Raw genomic sequence first — 19,799 nt, 5'->3', positions numbered from 1 at the left:
GTGAGTACATGGAGTTTCCATTTGTATACATTATAAAATCAAGGAAATATGTCATTCTGCTGTTCTGTATTAAACCTATGAGTACTGTAAGTGTATTTTTATCATTTATTTAATTTTATTTGTTTATTTGGCAGGGACAGTGTACACTAATAAGCTTGAGGGCTATTTTTCATCCGTTGTCCCTGGACAGATGTTAAAACTGTCACCCTAAAACAATACAAAAATTATACAATCAAACACGATAATGGACATAGTTAAATAGATCTTAATGAATAAAATTTATATGAACAAACTGAAAACACCAACATTATGTAATGGAGATAAGATAAGATCATACAGATTATCGGCAGAGCTAATGGTTGGAATAGACAGGTCAAGAGACTGCACTGCTATCCACTGTGTCTGCATTCAGACCCATGGATTGAGGAGGAGAGAAGTCCTCCTCATTTATAGTGTTTAAATAAATACGATTATCCTTATATTAATATAACAAATTGTGGTTATGTGTATATGAAATTACAAAAGACAAATGTAGCAGGGCATTAAATTACTTACTGTTTATTTCTGTGCATTTTAACTTTGTAAACTATAAAATCATGGGCCTCCTCACGGTTTGTGTCTCATTTTGTGAGCCAACTGACAACAGTTGTTCGCTCCCCTCTTTTTCCCCTTCTCTGCTCTCTGCTCCACTTCAACAGAGTGTAAATATCCTGATGGTTCTGTGGGTCTCGTCCATCAAATTTGATCTGTTATTTGTATTTTTCATTGACTTCAAGTCAGGTGATTGGCTGGGTCATTCTCCAGCTTGATTTTCTTTCTCTAAAAGCATTTGAGAGTTTCCTTGGCTGTGTTTTGGATTATTGTCTTGCTGAAATGTTCACTGTGATTTCATCTTCATTATCCTGCTACTGTAGAACTTGGACTGAAGCAGCTGATATTAATTTACAATGATGTAGGCAGAGGGTTGCTGAATAACTACTGAGAGATTTCAGCTGCTGTCTGAGCTTTCACTGCCCTTTTAACACTCTTTCTTCATGTGTTCAATACTTTTTTACATTGTCATTTCATTTTATTACACATAACTTCATTTGCAAACTAATTAATATTGTTTTCTTTGCATATATAGATTTCTTTGGTTGTTACCAACTGGTGAACATTTAAAATCAACAGCACCTGTACAAATATGTTTAGTGAGAAAAATAATATTATGTTGAATATTTATTTCCCCCACTATATAGTGTGCTTGTATGTGCAAGCATATGTAGATGTGTATATTTGTGTACTGTTCTCACCTTCTGACTCTGTTAAGTCTTTCCTGTTGATCTTCAGTCTGCAGCACTTCCATCCAGTCCTCATATAATTCACAGCACAAAACACCACCAGGCAGCTTTCGCAAGAATTCCTAGGCACGCAATTTAATAAAGAATGAAAAGCCTAATGAACACATTTTTCAACATGCTGTAGGGCACAGAGTATTCTCAAACCACTGAACTTATAAGAAGCTCACGAGAGTAGATAAGAAACAATCTGTGTGAAATTTTCTCCAGAGTGTTTCACTAGCTGAAAGGATTGTGTTCTCACTGTAATTAGAGATGCAGAGACGAATACTGATTGCTCATGCATTGAAATACTTTGCCCAGAATTCATTCTCTCCTTCAGGATCCTACAGTTTTTGGCATTTGCTGAACGTCGGAAGATTCCACAGGTTTCGGGACCCTCGCAGAACAGCAGATAAAGCAGGTCCTATGTTCACATACGCACACACAGGGACAAAATAATTAAGCCTGTGATGGACAGATGCTCAACTTGACCTTATGTGACCATGAAATTAATGATAATTTTAAAACAGAATAATAATGAACAATTTATGATGCAACAGTAACCACTTTTGATAGTGGTTCTCGCTGTGAAAAAAGCCATTAAGAATTTGACCCCATCTTGAAAGGGTCAAATATGAAGTCAGCAATAGTCTGTACTGGCAGCTGATATTAATTAAATAGCCATCATATTTATGATGCTAGAAGAACAGTGGTTCTAAAATGATCTACATTTATTTATAAAGCTATGACCAAACTGGCTTCTATTTTGGTTCAGTACACCATGTACACGCTATGCCATGTTTGAATTAAAGAGATAGTTCACCCAAATATGAACATTTCCTCATACTCAAGTAATTCTAAACTTTAATGATTTTTTTATCTTCTGGTGAACAAAAAAGAAGATATTCTGAAGAATGTAAGAGGAAAATAGACACCTACACCAATAATAGGAAAAAATAACCTTCTAGGGAAGTCAATGGCTAGCATTTTTCATCATTCTGCATTATATTTTCCTTTGTGTTCAATAGAAAAAAGAAACTGGTGAGGTTTGACTAAGTAAATAATGACAGAAGTAATTCGATGTAATTAAAATATTTGTGTGTGTGTATGTCTTGTGTAGACTAAAACAAAAAAGTCTGGAGTCAATGCAATCCTTACCATGATGGGCTTTGGCAGATTTCCATCAGAACAAATGGAGGAGAGAGACTGTCCGAATAGCTTGTGAGATGCAGTTTGACCATCAGACTGATTATAATGTCCCCTCCGCAAAGCCCAATCAATCAGAGACCTCTTTCTTTTGTGTTTCAGCAACGCACCTGTCAATGACACACAACAAACCAATCTGTGCATTACTGGAAGGAAACACGGTTACATTAAATAAATCTCTCATTGCTTTATGCAAACAAAAAGAAAAATTGTGTCCACTTTCTATGAAATGCCTCAAAATACCACCACTTAGGCTTCTTAAGTCTCATCTATTCAGCTTAAATCAATATGTCTGAAAAAATGCTTTGATGTCCCTAATTTTCTTGCAGTGGCATTTTGTATGTCCACTCTTTTCTTAGCAGGTATGCTGTGCTTTGATTACAAGGCATCCCTACTTTAGTGAAGTTCGGAAATAAATCACATCAAATCAAGTGGCACTACAAATAACTGCTATTCTCTCTTCCCTCAGTTTGACTGACTGTGCTGTAAATTTCCCGCATGTTTTATTTTCATAATAGCATAATGTTTGATATTGCAGTCTTCTAAAATTGATTAAATGTATTATTTCCTTAAATAAAAAAATAATAATAATGACAGTATGACAGAAGTTAGTTGGAAACCTTTGCACATTTATGTTAAAAGGAAAAGAAAAAAATAGCAACAATATAATAGCAGAAATAATTGCACCCTTGGGACGTTAATCAAGGTGTTGTTGAATGGCTTTACTTTTTCTCCCTTCCCTTTGGTCTTCATATGGACAACCTGCTGTCGGAAGGTTCCTGCCACTTTTACACTGCTCAACATCTTGCAAAATAGAAAATTCTATCCTCCACTCAACCTTCACTTATCTCAAACCTGCTTGACGTTCTTTCTTTTGCAAAATAATTTTCTTTTGTGTTCAGCAAAAGAAAAAAAAACTCAAAACAGGTTTGTAAACAATTGAGGGACAGTAAATGCATAGGAAATTTTAACTTGTGGGTGAACTATGCCTTTAAAAAGGATTTGTCAGATAATTAAGGAAATTACCATCGGGTGCCAGATGTACACCAATAACTAGGCATCAAAAGGCCTTTTACACCCTGTCATTTTAAGCATTTTATCTGAATAGACAGGTATCTGATTTGTGAAAACCATTCCATTTGCATTTGGCCACATAAAAGTGTCTCCGCTAAATACAATCTCCAAATCCTGCGCTATTGTGCAAATTTAACTAGGTTATGCCAAACCACAGATACACTGGATTTTATTTAATTATCATTTTCAGAAATGTAAGCTACACATCTTATGGGGCATACAAATTACTTAATATGTAGGCTACATGAAGCTTTGACATCATGTTCCAGTAAAACATCATCACAAGCATCCTATCATGTAAAGAACCATTTGGTGCTACAAAGAACATTTCGTGCATTGAAAAAGTTCCATGGATGTTAAAGGTTCTTCAAGTAAACATCTACACCAACAAAGAACCTTTAAAGAACCTTTATTTTAAAGAGTGTACAAGACAGGCTCTGCGATTACTATCATTATAGGCTAATTATACTATCTATTTTTACAGATTTGTTAATACAGATTCTCTTACAGATACACATCTCATTAACTGTAAAGGGTGTGCATTCATTTGTGTATAACCTACTCTCCCAAAACATTCTGCTTTTGTAATTGAAAGAAATGCCATCATTTATTTTATTTTTTCTCTCCATTGACAAACTTCTCCTCTTCATCATTTAATGATCAATGACTGGTCAAAAATAAAGTGAAAGAAAAAATCTAATTAAATAAAATGAAACAAACATACCAAACTGTCATCTGTGGCATTGCTGTTTTTTCTAATTGCACATTAAGTGACCAGGAGTAAACAGCCTCTAAAAGGTGCTCTCAATATCTTAATTAATTGTGTTATACTGTGTGTAACCGGTCTGTTAACCTACTGCACCCAACCTGGTCTGAGCTGGGATCGAACCAGCGATTCCTTGTAAGGGAACTGGTTGCTTTAACAAGGAGGCTAAAAATCATGGCCCCTAGCGTCTGTCACTAGAGCACCTTCTGTAACTCGCTGGTCCTACTCATCCCAACCTGTTCTGAGCAAGGATCGAACTGGCGATTCCTTGAAAGGGAGTCATGTGCTCTAACAAGGAGGCTAAAGACTATGGTCCTTAGCGACTTTCGCTAGAGTACTTTTTGAGGTCAGAGGAGTGAGGTATACCTGCATAGCACTTCGCTAGCTGGCCTCCTTCACATGTGATTCTCCACTCCTGGGATATGTAGTGCCTTATCCAACATAATCTCAAGCCAATTCGTAACTTTTTGATTTAATGGCTAATCTATATTAATTTTCAACAATCTCATTCATATGTTTTAGTAAGATTTGCTCTTCGCCCAATAACAGTAGGGTTTAGGGATGAGGTTTGGTGTCATGCCTCCTTTTAAAAATCACACATTTTCGTATGACTGAAATTGTATGAATTTGTATGAATTAGCCACTAAAACAGACAAGATGCAAAATAGTTACGTTTTTTCGTGAGATTAGGCTGACCTTATCATATGTCTGCTTGTAAAACTTATGAAAAATTGAAGGGAAAAAAAATCTGAGAAACAATTTCATGACATTTGCAGAGAGAGAAATGCCATTACCTGTAAGCATATTAATTAATGCTTAAGAGAATTTTTACAAAGAGGCGCTTTTAGTACCTCTATTACAATTAAGGTTAACAATCCTTAGGGCACATGGCATTTTCAGAGAAATGTCAAATTCCTAGGACAAAAAGTGTAAATATCTTAATGTTTCAAAGTGCTACATTTAATCAGACAATGCAAAGCTTCAAAATAAAATCTAACATACATACAGTTTAAACTTCCTTTACCTCTGCACCTCATCTGATGACTCTTATGCCACACAGTTATTGGCTTTTCAACATGAATGTGAGAAATGCAGTCTTCTCGGTTGCACATAAAGGAATAAATGGATGTTGAGTTCAATAGTTCTTAAAATACTAAAAAGCAAGTCAACTAAAAGCACAGACCTGAAGACAACAACCACCTGACTCAACAACATCCTTGAAAACTTTTGAGTGTGTAAGATTACTGTCGTTCTCTTCCAGGACTACAGCTTTCACTGCATTGTAAACAATCAAGGACAAGAAGATCCCATTCTGCGTTGCACTGTCGTCAAGGTAAATCATGAAAAGTTTCAATCATATCAGTCTACGGTCACTAGCTTGAGCATAAATGGCACCTTGAGATTTCGTATGCGTGTGTGGATCTTGTCAGAAAATGTAGCTTAAAATCCTACATGACAGTAATAGTGTGATTGCAGTGTTCTTCAATAATGCATTAATATATGCATAATCCACATCATAATTTAATTTCTGTTTAGTTCAGTTATGACTTTAGCCGCATTAAGGTAATCAGAAATCGCTGTTTGGAGCTTATGTAGGCCTACAGTTCAAAATTCATGTTTAACTCATGTTTAACTGAATAAACAGTTAGTAAACACAAGTACATCTTATTGAACATAATTTATTTTCATCACCAATTTTCATAGTAGAACAGTTTCTCAAGCAGTTTGTGATGCATTTTGGAATCAGATGAGCCCCTGGTCTAATGCGCCACCTGGCTTAAGAAACCTGTTCTCAAAGACTTACTTTTAGTAATTATTTGGGAAGCACACATATTCTGAATTTAGATTAATTTCAAGATTACAGTGAGATTAATCTAGATAAAAAAAATGAAGGAAACATACAAAAGTTTTTGGAGATTCATTCAATAACAATAGTTTTGCTATTGTAAGCAAGTGTGTTTTTTGCTGGTACCTTAGCTGGTTTAGGCCTGTCATCGATAAATTAACATGACAGCAAAAGCACCAGTAGGTGGCAGCCTTGTCTAAATGAGTAAGTTTGAGTATTTGAGTAACTTGAGTAACTAAGCCCCAATCCTAATTCTACCCCTTAGCCCTTCCCCTTAATCCTACCCATCGTTTCGCATGTTCACATGAAGGGGTAGGTGTTTCCCAATTTTCTTTAGCTTGGAGGCGTATGGGTAAGGGGAATAGCCATAAAGCCCTTCAAACTGAGATTTTTCAGGACCACACTACAAATGAAGGGGTATGAGAGTTTAAAATGGGACTGGGATTGGTTGATATTTGGTGGATTTTAGATTGTTTTGGAAAGTGACCAAAATCCAACGTTGAGCCAACATCTCAAACCAACGTCATATTAACGTCAAATACTGACATTTATTCATCAGGTGTGACAAAGAAAATCTAACGTTTAACAGACGTCATAGTGGTAATGTCCACACAATGTCAAGCTGTAGCATCATTAATTGATTTTAAGTTGGACGTTAAACATTGATGTCGACATTGGGTTATGGCGTCAAACCGATTTTCATTTCCAAACAAAATGCAACGTCCACACGACGTTGGGGTACAACAACAATCTGGTGTCACATTGACGTCCTGTGCCTGCTGGGAGTAACCTTACCCGTTGACTTGTCAGATTAGGTCAGTCTATCAGAAAAATCTGGTGGCTGTGATAACACTTTTTACATGACATCTGGTACAGTATGTTGAACCTTTGGTTCCGATGTTACTAGGCAACAACTGTATCAACAGTATTGGTGCTTTAGCTCGTGACGTCGAAAACGTGATGTTTTCATTTTTTTCACACTCTCGCAGTGCATTTAAAGCTCAACTTTCTTATGAATTATTTAAAATGCTTGGTCTGCAGCACTCACAACCTGCGTTACTTACGACATGATGACGTGTGCGTGTGTAGTAATGCTGTCCCATTCCTTCACACTATGTTTCAAGGGCTAAGGGAGATGCAAAGGGGTAGGCGTAGGCATAGATGTATGGGTATAAAATAGAATTGGGATTGGGTCTTAATAAGACCAATCGATTAGTTCAAAAGCAAACTCATTCAAGAAAAAAACGTCTGAGATGCACAAATGCTTTATAAATATATAGCCCTCTCGTTTTTTAACTGGACTCATTTTTGTTGATAGAACACACAAAAAATTATCTAATTGAATCAAAAATTTAACTCAATCATTATTAATTTATTATTTATTAAACTGTTCAGTAAATTAGTATGACAAGCCCTTCTACAGGACATGAAGGACATGTACAAGAAAGACGTGAATCTGAAATGTATGACAAACCTAACCTAAATAACGCATTTCAGATTTGCAGAAAGGTAGACAGCACCCTCTAGTGGATTTATTATGTGAAACGTGAACAAAATGTACCAAGAGCAACATATTTTACAATTTGCAAAAATGCAGACTGAGGCGCATTTTCAGCGAGTGGGCTAATGTGTGCAGCGCTTGTATGCTGATATTCAGGAAAACAGGACTCTTGCTTTGTGATCTTACTATAGCAGATCTCACTCACTCCCCTTTATATTAGTTCCTGCTTCATCAGAGGTAGCACACTCATAAACCACAGCAGTTTTTAAAATCCAGTTTAGCTATTCTGCATGTCTTTGGACTGTGAGGGAGGCATGAGAGCGTTGGGAAAATATGCTTGATGTACAACCCTCTGAGCCACCATGTCGCTTTTATGTTAGATATTACAGATATAAAAACATAAATCCAGAATTGCAGGGGCTTTTTAAACTGTATTCTAAATAGACTTCATCATTCAGTGAATGCTTTTGGACACATTTTTTGTTTGTTGCCAAGTGGGTGACATATTAATAATGTTATCTTCTTGCTCATCATTAAAACAACAATTACAGACAATACAAGGCTCCCTCTGCCCTTGCACACTGACTCTGCAGACCTGCAGACCTGCAGACCTCAGCAGAAACCTCGGTATAATTAATCCTTTCATCAGTCACAAAGCTCTACATGTCCCCTGACCCTTACAATTGATGAAATATTCAAGCGTCAGCTACCTATAAGACTACCACAGCTCCATTTGACACATTTCCATTTCACAGAATTCCACAATAGAGAAAAACGCAGTGAAAGTCACACTGGCCTGACACACAGTCAAGAAAACCCTTAGAAAAGGTACTACTCTTTCTATGCTTTTAATGAATTTTTTTTGGTACCGAATAGGCCATGTGTGTGCTCTGTTGATGAAAAGTGCACTCACCCCTAGGAGTGTGTGTTCTGTTTTTTAGGGTGAAGTGAGGAGTCTTGGGAGAGGCATCTGTCTGCTGGCCAGAAATAAACGCCTCCTGCAGGGGCTCGCTGGGCATGTTCAGATGGTCTTGCTGACTTCTCAAGGAGTGATAGAGAATGAAGAATGGGAGCTCATGGCCTGGGAGAGAAAAAGAAATGAGAGACAGGAAATTGGTATCTTGGGTTGCAGGAAAAGTGCAGGGGCCAAAAAGCATACTATTGTGCTTATTTTATTGCCAACAGTGTTTCCTTCTCTATAATTGCTTGCGCCCGTGCACTCTTTTGAGGGTAGGATTTACCTCACCTCTTACTTCTGAAATATCGAGTCATGTTTGAAAATTAAAAATCACCACCTGTCTGCTTGATCCTCTTGCTATTACACTGATTACTAACATTATTCACACCTCACTGGATTCTGGATCTGTTCAATCTTCACTCAGGGTGTACTCACACTAGGCACGGTTGTGGTGAATCGTGCTCAGGCACGATTGACCCCCTTCCATTGTCTCCCTCAGCCCACGCTCATATTGCATGTTTTGCCTTCCGAGCCTGAGCACGCTTACATCATCGATGATGCGACAGTTCAGTTGAACAGAAGAGAAGCGCTCTTGCTCTGTACAATAAGGATTGCTTTAGTTCTATTCTTTTGTATTACTTTTAGTTGTTTGATATGCAGTGACTGACAGTCAAATCGACAAGCTGCAGGTACAGGTAAAGCTGAATTTATACTTTCGCCTGGCACAGCATCGCTCACCTCCGCTGACTGCGCGCATACCTCGCGAAACGGACGAGGTTTTTATACTTGCCGCGTTCGCCGTTGTGATATTCTTTAAAACGACAGGGGGTGGTAAAAAGAAACTGACCGTAAAGTCAGACGGATAAACAAAGAAGTAGAAAGCTTCTGGACCTACGTCATATCATTAATATCACTCAAGATATTTAAACAAATAATTTTTTTCTGTTCTTATAAATTATTTAAATGATTATAAGGATTTTATAACCATTCAAGATTTCTTTAAAAATCAAACTTTGATGCATCACTTGCTTTGGTTCATATCTCGGACAGATTTACCTATTAAAGTTTATTAAAATATTAATGACAACAGAACATGGGTTGCTCTACAAATATATATATTTTATTATGGCAAGAATAAAAGCAAAAAAAGTACACTTACTAAAAAATTCTAAAGTTTTTTTTAGATTTAGCCCGCTCCACAATTCACACATTACTGTCTGGCTAGTTTCTGTCCACTTCTTATGCTAAAAAAGCAATAATGGTCCAACATTCCTGACCATTGTCACCAATAAAGCCTAGAGAAACAGGGCATCAGTATATTATAAACCGATAGGTTCTAATATTCCTTCCCAGTTATCAAGAGAAATATTTTGTTCCTTAATTATAGTTTTGTAACTACTAAATTGTTTTAAATTCAAAACTGTAATGTATACATCAGTGTAAAACCTTTAAATGGTGGAAAAACATATTTCTGTAATTGTGTACCTGTGTCTCCACTTTTGCCACGATCTCTTTTGGCTTTAACAAACCTATCCCTCAGGTTTTTCCAAACCTTTTAACAAAAACTTTCCTCCTTTCCCACGGCTGTTGCAATTTCTAGCCAAGAATTATTGATCATCTGGTTATCCCTATGATCACAGATAATAATGTCTGTACAGTCATACCTGTTTTAGACAAAATCTCTTCAAAGTGATTTATATTCAACTCAAATCAAACGCGGCGCAGCGCACACTGTTCGCTCGAGTCTCAAAAAAAAAATCATGCACTCCGCCAGCCGAAATCATGTTGCACGCACCCAAAGCGATCATCCGCAAACTCCACGATGATGTCACATTTGCGGTGCACACTCAAGCGAACTAGCTGACGGGTCGAGTATAAACCAGGCTTAATAGGAGGTTTTTTGAAGGTGGCAGCTGAAGTGCATCGAGGGATTTAGGGGTGTCAACATTAATTGTTTTTCTTCGATGCACCGTGATGCAGACGCAAACAATTCAGTATCGGTTCAGTAATAATCATAACCGGTTATTATGTACAAGCTTTCCATGGTGAGGGAGGAGACAGCTAGAAATTAAAACGCTCCAACGGCATAAAAAGCAGATAGCTGTGCACAATTCACTGCTTATGAGTTTGCTGGACAGTCTTTCACTGACAGGCAAGTACATCAGAACCCAGCTAGGAAAAAATGAAAGCTGAAAACTCTCTCTCACTCACTCTCTGCGGCCTCTTTGGCCTGCTGTCATGTTTGTGAGGTAATGTTTTATTTCCTCTCTCGGCTGTTGCAACAATAACGTTACTTGTGGATCCAGACACAAGCCTGTCTGCAGAGTGAGTTTTCTCCACTGCATCGCAGTCTATATAGGATCAGCTGATTGCCGTGTCCGTTTAACAGTGTCCGTGTCACTGGCTGTTTCTCAATTCCAAGAATGCAGAGGGAACTCGTGCTCTTGTGGAGACCGGTCTTGCCAAGTTACCTCGGAAGAACGAACTCGGGAGACCGCGAGAACACAGAACGTGTCCTGTGAGAAATGAGATGCTGCGTTTTTCCCTGGTTCTTCCTGATGATGGTCACATGACCTTCACGCGTTTTTAATGGAAAATTGTTTAAACATTACAGCATTCATACACAGTGCCAGAGCCACGTTGACCGTTAGAGCCAATTGCAACCTTTTCTGTTGAGCGCATGATCAATCATAGGCGTTTATGAACTCGCTCACTAAAGCTTAAAAACCAAGCAAGATAATATTTACATGTTGTTCTGTGCATGCAATTGAGTTTTGTTTGATACATTCAAAAATAGTGTTTTCTTCAAACAATTAAACGTACAATACATATATTTCCTTGTATTAAGCTACAAATAATATATAAATATAAATACATTTATAAATGAAACATTCTAATACAAGAATTATTGTGTTGCTAAGTAAAATATCAAATTGTTTATGGAAAGCATTGTCAATGCACCGTGATGCACCGAGATATCAAATTGAACCCAATCGATGGTGTGATAATCATAACCGAACCGTGAGACCAGTGTGGGTTCACACCTCTATAGGGGGTTGTGTCTTTAATAAACTATGACGTTATTGAAAAGTAAGAATAATTAATAAATCCATTTGAAACAGTGCCTTAAAGGTGACGTTGGTCTTCAGTTTCGAGCTCAGGTGTGCTTTTGCGCTCACACAACAAGCGTACCATGCCAAAACCCACCAAACCGTGCTCCGGCACATCTCTTTCAAATGGGCCAACTGAACTGCACCTGGGCCTGATTCGGAGTGCTCACACTTTTCAAACGAGTCGAGAAATGGGGGTCAAACGTGCCTGGGCATGGTTCGGTTAGCCTAGTAAAACTGCTGTAATCACCATATACACTAGATATCGCATACGGACCCGGAGCATTCATCAATAGCGCCGCCAGATTTGTACAGTGCTCCCAGGACAAATGTCATTCAACCTCACTAGTCAAGACTAAAGCCAATGTGAAGATGCTAGATGTTAGCGCTGTGTACGGGTGAAGTAACGAGCAAACAAAGAAAACAAAGAACAAAGGTAGAACATTTCACAGGTAGGATTTAGTTTTTGTGTTACAAACTTTTGTGCTCAAGTAACGTTATTGATGATAATACAGTCACTTTGCATTCACCATATGGCAAAGGACCAGCACTAAATTCTAGGCTAATGCTAGTTTTTGTTGAATAAAATAAGCAAACATTCATTCATTCATTTTCTTTTCAGCTTAGTCCCTTTATTAATCCGGGGTCGCCACAGCGGAATGAACCACCAACTTATCCAGCACGTTTCATGCAGCGGATGCCCTTCCAGCTGCAACCCATCTCTGGGAAACATCCATACACACTCATACACTACGGACAATTTAGCCTACCCAATTCACCTGTACCTCATGTCTTTGGGGGTACCTCATGACTGTGGGGGAAACCGGAGCACCCAGAGGAAACCCACGCGAACGCAGGGAGAACATGCAAACTCCACACAGAAACGCCAACTGACCCAGCCGAGGCTCGAACCAGCAACCTTCTTGCTGTGAGGCAACAGCACTACCTACTGTGCACCTGCGTCGCCGTAATAAGCAAACAATGTAAATGAAATATGACAACAAGATGCTGCAGTGCTAGAAACTTGTATTATTGTCTGCTAAGTGAATGAGTTCTTTCATAACGCAGATTTATTCACAAACTAATTGCTCCCTTCCATAGAATGAGAAGTGAAAGCAGAAGAGGGGGTGTGTTTCAAGACACAGATTAGATCAAATTTACAGAGAGGGAGATAATACATTTCCATGCACACAAACACATGCTCTTTGTCGGCAGTGCCCGTGCGATCACATATATTGATGTAGAAAAGTGAGGTAAAATTATAATTTTTCATAATTAAAAAAAAATTGCATACTGACCACCGGGAAAAATCCTGATTGTAGATTTATGTATATATGTCTATATATCTGGCTCTGGATGACCAGTCCTCCACTGCACCTTGGTCTCAGATTCATTTCAAAAGAGCGCTACCCTGTACAAAAATGGCGGCTCTATTGACGCATTCCTTTCAATAAACAAACAATAGCGTAGGCGACATCTAATGTAAAGATCTATGTAATCACCCAAGTACTAAATAAACCTAAAGCTGATTCATCTAATTTGGCCAATTACAGACCAATTTTCAACCTGTCATTTATTTTAAAAGCTGACACTAGTACACAATCTATTCATAAATGCAACGTACACTGACACACCTATGTTATCTACATTGTAAAGTGTTGTAGAAACGACTTGCCGTCCTAGATCTATGGATTTGTGCACTTTTATACTGAAAATCCAACTCAAACCTTGAATTAATTGAAGCAGTAGAGCCCAGACTGTGTGTGTGAATGTTTGCAGCTGGCATTTGTACAGAATTATCTCAAGGTCGCCCAGTGCAATATACAGAAAAAAAAACAGACAGACAAAGGGATTTTAAGTTCAACGGAGTTTTCTAAAGCTAAACCTCGGTTATTTAAAATGAAGCTTCTCATATCCTGTTGTCTCGTAGAGTAAACCTTACTTGCATACATAAGACCTGGGGGACTGTGCAAATGCAGACAGCATTTCAGGAGAAAAATCCTATACATGGTTTAGCTTCTCTTATTGTAATCATGAAGTTTGTTTCTATCATGCCTGGGCTTTCATCACAGAGCTGTCAATGTGTGGAGAGAGAAAAAAAAGAGTTTCATCTTTCATAGCTGAGGATATTTAATGACTGAATCATCGCCCTTGGTGGAGTTCAGCCAGTTCTTGGTATGAAAAAAATAAGTAGTGTATAAAAGTTTGAATTTATATCTGAGTGATACAGGAGTACACCAAAATAAAAAAGGTAAAATATTTAAGTCACTTGCAAAAACATAGGGAATGCTTAAGGTTATACCAGAATCTTTAGTTTGATAAAAAAGAATATATCCTAATATAAATTTTTAAATAGAAATATCTCACATTCCCAGTTGTGGAAAAATATTCTCTTCATTATGCATGACAGCCGTAACTGAAACTAGATTAATAGTTAATTCTAGTTCTTTTAAGGTTGGTGAAGCTTTTTTGGGCATTAACAGCAACTGAGAGGTACAATGGAAAATATAAAAAATAAGAAGGATTTCACAAAACTGTCAATTTTTTTAACAATAAACGCAAAGTTTGTCAAGATAATCCATCGCACGGACTTAATGATTATTTTTCCAAAACACTATGGTGCATTTGACTGATGATTAACATAAGTATGCTTTGAAAAAAAATGTTTATCTTAGTTTGACTTTGTGGTGATGATTTGTTTAGACATCTTATTCAAGCTCTTATTGTCCACAAAAACAGCAATTTCTTCTCAGTATTGTTATTTTTAAAATATTCCTTTATTATTTATTTGCTATGTCATTGAAAAAGTTTCTGCTTTAAAAAAAAGAGAAAAACACAGCTGCTACACTACTCTCTGGCACCTGCAAGCATGAGTCAGTAACTCCATCTTAAAATCGAGGTGATCGAGCTTTTGCAATTGCTGGTCCTAAACTCTGGAACACTACCAATTCACATTAGAATTTCCCCCTCTATTTAAGTCTGTTTTAAAAACTTATCTATTTTCTCTCACATTAATACTTCTTTATTACTGCTTTTACATATTAAGGTCACATTTTATTTTGAAGGTGTGTTTGTTGAATTAAGTTACATTGCATCTACATGACAACTAATTCTCATTAGATTGTAAGTAGACTGTTAGGTTGGGGTTAGGGTTAGTGTAAGTTGACATGTACTTGCTGAGTTTCTTATAGTCAGTTAAATGTCTGTTGAAGGAGAAGTATCAACAGACATTAAGCAGACAGTCTACTAATACTCAAATGGACCATCAAAATAAAGGGTTACCGTTGAAATTTAGAGCAGGTAGAGGATTTTATGGCCAAAGAACACCTTCAAATAAAATCAGAGCAACCTTAGCAGATCATGTCATCAACCATGGGCTGATGATGCGTGAGGCTGTACAGAGAGTGCAGCCAAACTTGAGTCGTTTTACTGTCGCCTCTGTCATCCGGTGTCTTAGACTGGTGAACAGGTATGTAACCTAAATTTCATGTAATACAAATGTATCAGTGTATCAGTTTGGTGACACCTGTTTACTTAGTGTATGACATCATCCATTTATGAACTGCACAAGTTTCCTGTACAATGTACTCTACTGTGGGGGAAAATATTTAGCCTGCATTGTCCAAGCCCTATATACTGTATATAAATAAAATAAATATAAACAAAAATAATAAAATAAAATAAATATTTTTTTAAAATTTTGCAACAGCATGTGTGTGTAACTGCAAATATTTCTGTGCATATGAACAATCTGATACATATTTTAGCATTATGGCAAAGCATTCTAAAGTAGGGAGTGCTTTTCATTATGCCCAACATTGTTTAGTTGGTTAGGTAAAAATCTGGAAAAATGAATGAAGTGTGTGCCATTTCATGCAAAAGTTTGATTCTAATAATGCTATGTGTAGTTTCACTTGCATTGCTTAATTTTGCAGGATATATGAGGTATTTTGCAGTTTGGGTGTGTGGTTTTGAGAACTGTGTTAAGTGTTTTGATAAAACCAGACTAGTTTGAAAAATTGTGTGTTAGCAACTGGAAAAAACTGTATGTATACACACACACACACACACACACACACACACACACACACACACACACACACACACACACACACACACACACACACACACACACACACACACACACACAATTGAAGTCATAATTATTAACCCCTCTTTGAATATATTTTTTAAAATATTTCTTGATTGATGTTTAACAGAGCAAGGAAATTTTTACAGTATGTCTGATCATATTTTTTCTTCTGGAGAAAGTCTTATTTGTTTTATTTTGTCTAGAATAAAAGCAGTTTTACATTTTTTAAAAACCATTTTAAGGTCAAAATTATTAGCCCTTTACGTTTGACATCAGTTTTGTGCGATTTAGAGGAAATAATAGGGCGGAGAGTGACGTCGCTGCACCCGAAGTGTTTTGATTAGGCAATATCTAAACAATAAAAATAGATACAGTGTTTATTTTAATGGCACAAACCAGCACAAACGAATGACACCAGTTTTGTGTGATTTAGAGGAAATGGGGTGGAGAGTGAGGTCATGATTCCCGAAACATTTTAATTATATCTAAAAAACGAAAATAGATAAAACGTTTGTTTTAATGGCACAAACCAGCACAAATTTGGCACAAACGAATGACACCAGTTTAATGCGTTTTAGAGGAAATGGGGTGGAGAGTGAGGTCATGATTCCCGAAACATTTTAATTATATCTAAAAAACGAAAATAGATAAAAACGTTTGTTTTAACGGCACAAACCAGCACAAATTTGGCACAAACGAATGACACCAGTTTGGTGCGTTTTAGAGGAAATGGGGTGGAGAGTGACATCACAACTGCCGAAATATTTTGCTCATATCTAAACAAGGAAATTAGATACAGTATTTGTTTTAACAGCACAAGCCAGGACAAATCGAGCACAAACGACCTGTGCTGATTTGAAGTCATTTGAGCAACATGGGGTGGAAAGTGACATCACACGGTCAAAAAAATAATGCTTAATATCTCAGACCTCAAACCAGCACAAACATTCGTTTTTGCGGCACAAACGTAGCACAAACGAATTACATAATTTTAGGGATTATTGGTTTTTATGGGGTGCCAACTTCACGGAGGTCCATAAGGAGGTGGTGACGAGAAAGTTACATAATGAACCAAAGCTCATCATAAATAGCTTTTCCCACAAGCACAAAAGTGTATCGTATAGAAGGTACCAGTATGGTAACACACATAAAATTAAGTCATGAAATAAACATTGTTTATCAACATAACATAAATGTAACATAAATCTTTAATGTACATAAGTGATGGGGAACAACTAAAAAGATCCATAGTAAAGTCAACAAAAAGCATAAAAAGAGATGCGTCATGCAGGGAATTCTGGGAGAGTCAATATATATTAATATAACAAATATATTAAGGAAACATTCTGTTGACCAGGTTATGGATTTTTACTGTAGCATTTTTACAGTTTTTACTGTTGAAATCACGGCCATATTTTATAGTGTACTTCTCACTCTTCCTCCCCCTCTTATTCTCAACATTCCTCTTCCTCTCTCTGCAATGTCTTCAATGTCTTCCATTGTTGTTGTAAAAAAAAAATTCTTAGTCCTTACTGTACATTCTGATTGAAGTAATAATTAACCATTGAGGTGTTTGGCCAGGTGGCACATGTAATTGGTCAATTAGCCCATGTAGTGTCATTTTGAATGGCAAACATGTGACTTTATGTGTGTTGTGTCTAATGCAGAAAATGTGTTTAGACTTGAAAAGAAGTTTTGCTCTCTGTGTGTCATTTTGAATATTTGTGCTGTGCATGTCATTTTAGTGTGTTAGCAATTGGAAAAAAAACTGTAAACTGAGATTGAAATCTTATACAATCAATCAAACAGCACTAGTATCTACATACCCATCTAAATTCGGGGAAATATTAGGCCACAAACTAACTAAGCATTACATAATCTCCCAAAACATTCTTTTTAGAGACTTACTCATTTTATAGTGTGGGTTAGGCTCACATTTGAATATGTTTAACTAATTGTTTACAAAAACAATACAACCCAAGTAAATGTAAGTGTATGTGTTACCAATGAGGGGGTATGTTTCCTCTTCTTTTTCATAATTCACACACAGCTGGTAGTTCGAGACCTCACCCTGCACATAGGAAGTGGTCATTATGTTTTGGAAAGAGACAGGAAACAGGAAGTGGCTATTATCAAACACAGGAAATGCCAGTGGACAAACTTGGCACAATGTAGAGTTACTGGTCATCAGAGAGCAACAGAAAGACATGCACAACATTACATGCGCTGGAAGTCATATCCACCAAAATACTTTACTAATACAACTTACAGGTGCAATAAAAAGCGAATGAACCTCTCTCATTTGGACCAGTTCCTTGTACTTGACGGTGCTTTAAAAGGACTAAATGTGTCATGTGCTGCACTCCTGACAAAAGGCTGAGCGGCATCACTTACTAGTAGTTTGCACTGCTGCATGATGTACTGAACCACATTTTCGGCAGTCGTGCTCACATCCACTGCCACAGCAACAGTCTTCACATCCAGTAACATGAAAACAAACAACAACATTGACCATCAACTCAAGGAAAAGCTTCAGACTTGAGTACAAGTAAGCTGCTCTTATAAACAAAGACTTGAATTGAGCTTCCCGAGGGCCGGGTGTGGCTCGGGTCCAAATTAAACCAACAGGGACTTGCGTACCGCTGAATTGTTGTCATCAGGCTGGCAAATCAGCAGGACATAGAGAAGAATAGCATTTGGCAGGATTCCTTGTCTGGCGTTGCAGGTGTGCCTGAAGATTGAGATATTTCAAACAAACAGCATCAAATGAGAAAGTGACACAAACACAAAGGGTGTCAAACAATTTCACAATATGCAATATCACAGAAAGAATCAAAAGAATCTACATTTGTGATATGGGTGTGAGTCTTTTAATTGTTTCTCTCTTACCAATGAAGAGCATGTAACCACTTCTCTTTAGTTTCCGATGAGCTTAAAAGCACATGAAGAGAGAAATAAAGAGAAACATGTTAGTTTTAGTTTTCCATTCATAAAGTCTTCAACTTTTAAACACTGTTTAGATTTTTTTAGACAGATGCATCTTAAAGGAATAATTCACCAAAAAATACCCCATAACACATACTTTACTCAACACATCTTTTGGTATTAAAAATGTTTAAGAATCACAAGACTAGAAACAAAATGAGTAATATCAAAACTATCAGAATATCATCAAAGTAAATCCCTCATCCAAAACTGAAAATTACCCCATAATTTACTCGCCTTTAAGCCATCCTTAACCCCCCAGTTTTCAATTTTATTCTGGCTCTTCTATGCTGTATAATGATGTTGCTGAATGGGTCTTTTTTGAAGCTTCGAAAAGCACACAAATCCATCATTAAAATAACCCCCACAAGGGGGCTAACGCATGTTTTATGAAGTGAATCAATTTGTAATAAAAATATTTAAAATATATTAAAGGTGCAGTATGTAAGTTTGACAACTAGTGGTTGAACTAGGTATTGCACTCCTGGATCAAAACAAACACAAGTGCAGGTTGCCAGATTGAGGACAGGAGCAAGTGATTTAAATCGTGTTCTAAATACAAGCAACGGCACCCTATAGAAGGAATATTTTCCATATTAAAAGGAGTTTTTGTCCTAACCAACTCCACAAATTAATATATTAGAAACGGCTTCTGTTTCTCACAGGTGAACAACAGAAAACTATGACAATGATCACCTCAGTTAAACTTCATGTGCTTTATTCAGTGTTAAATGCTAATAATGTGAGTTTGAATGCCATTTTACATGACATTTTTGCCATATACTAAAAGCAGCAGTAGATAGTTCACCTCAGATCTTGTAAATAAAATAAACCATTTGGAATTTAACTTTAAAACTAAACACATATCAGTGATTCAGCATGCACAATTAATAATCTTAAAGAGGTTTAATGTCTATTAAAATTATTCTAAACCTTACCAT

The 19,799-nt window shown here is 37.0% G+C and overlaps 1 protein-coding gene across 1 annotated transcript in view; it reads right to left on the bottom strand.

The window, feature by feature from the left end:
- The window catches only part of arhgap20b (Rho GTPase activating protein 20b), a 76,188-nt gene that overhangs the window by 25,254 nt on the left and 31,135 nt on the right, over positions 1 to 19,799 (bottom strand). Inside the window, exons 5-12 of the mRNA XM_056457615.1 lie at positions 18,763 to 18,804; positions 18,514 to 18,604; positions 18,268 to 18,345; positions 17,878 to 17,944; positions 8,626 to 8,793; positions 2,478 to 2,635; positions 1,582 to 1,743; positions 1,293 to 1,402 (exon numbers count right to left, since the gene is read on the bottom strand). Of these exons, the coding sequence (XP_056313590.1) occupies positions 1,293 to 1,402; positions 1,582 to 1,743; positions 2,478 to 2,635; positions 8,626 to 8,793; positions 17,878 to 17,944; positions 18,268 to 18,345; positions 18,514 to 18,604; positions 18,763 to 18,804 (876 nt within the window). The remainder of the gene's footprint in view (positions 1 to 1,292; positions 1,403 to 1,581; positions 1,744 to 2,477; positions 2,636 to 8,625; positions 8,794 to 17,877; positions 17,945 to 18,267; positions 18,346 to 18,513; positions 18,605 to 18,762; positions 18,805 to 19,799) is intronic.

The sequence above is a fragment of the Danio aesculapii genome, chromosome 5, assembly GCF_903798145.1.
Source record: "Danio aesculapii chromosome 5, fDanAes4.1, whole genome shotgun sequence".
NCBI lineage: Eukaryota > Metazoa > Chordata > Actinopteri > Cypriniformes > Danionidae > Danio > Danio aesculapii.
The sequence above is the reverse complement of the archived record's forward strand: the minus strand, read 5'-3'. Positions and strand labels throughout refer to the sequence as shown.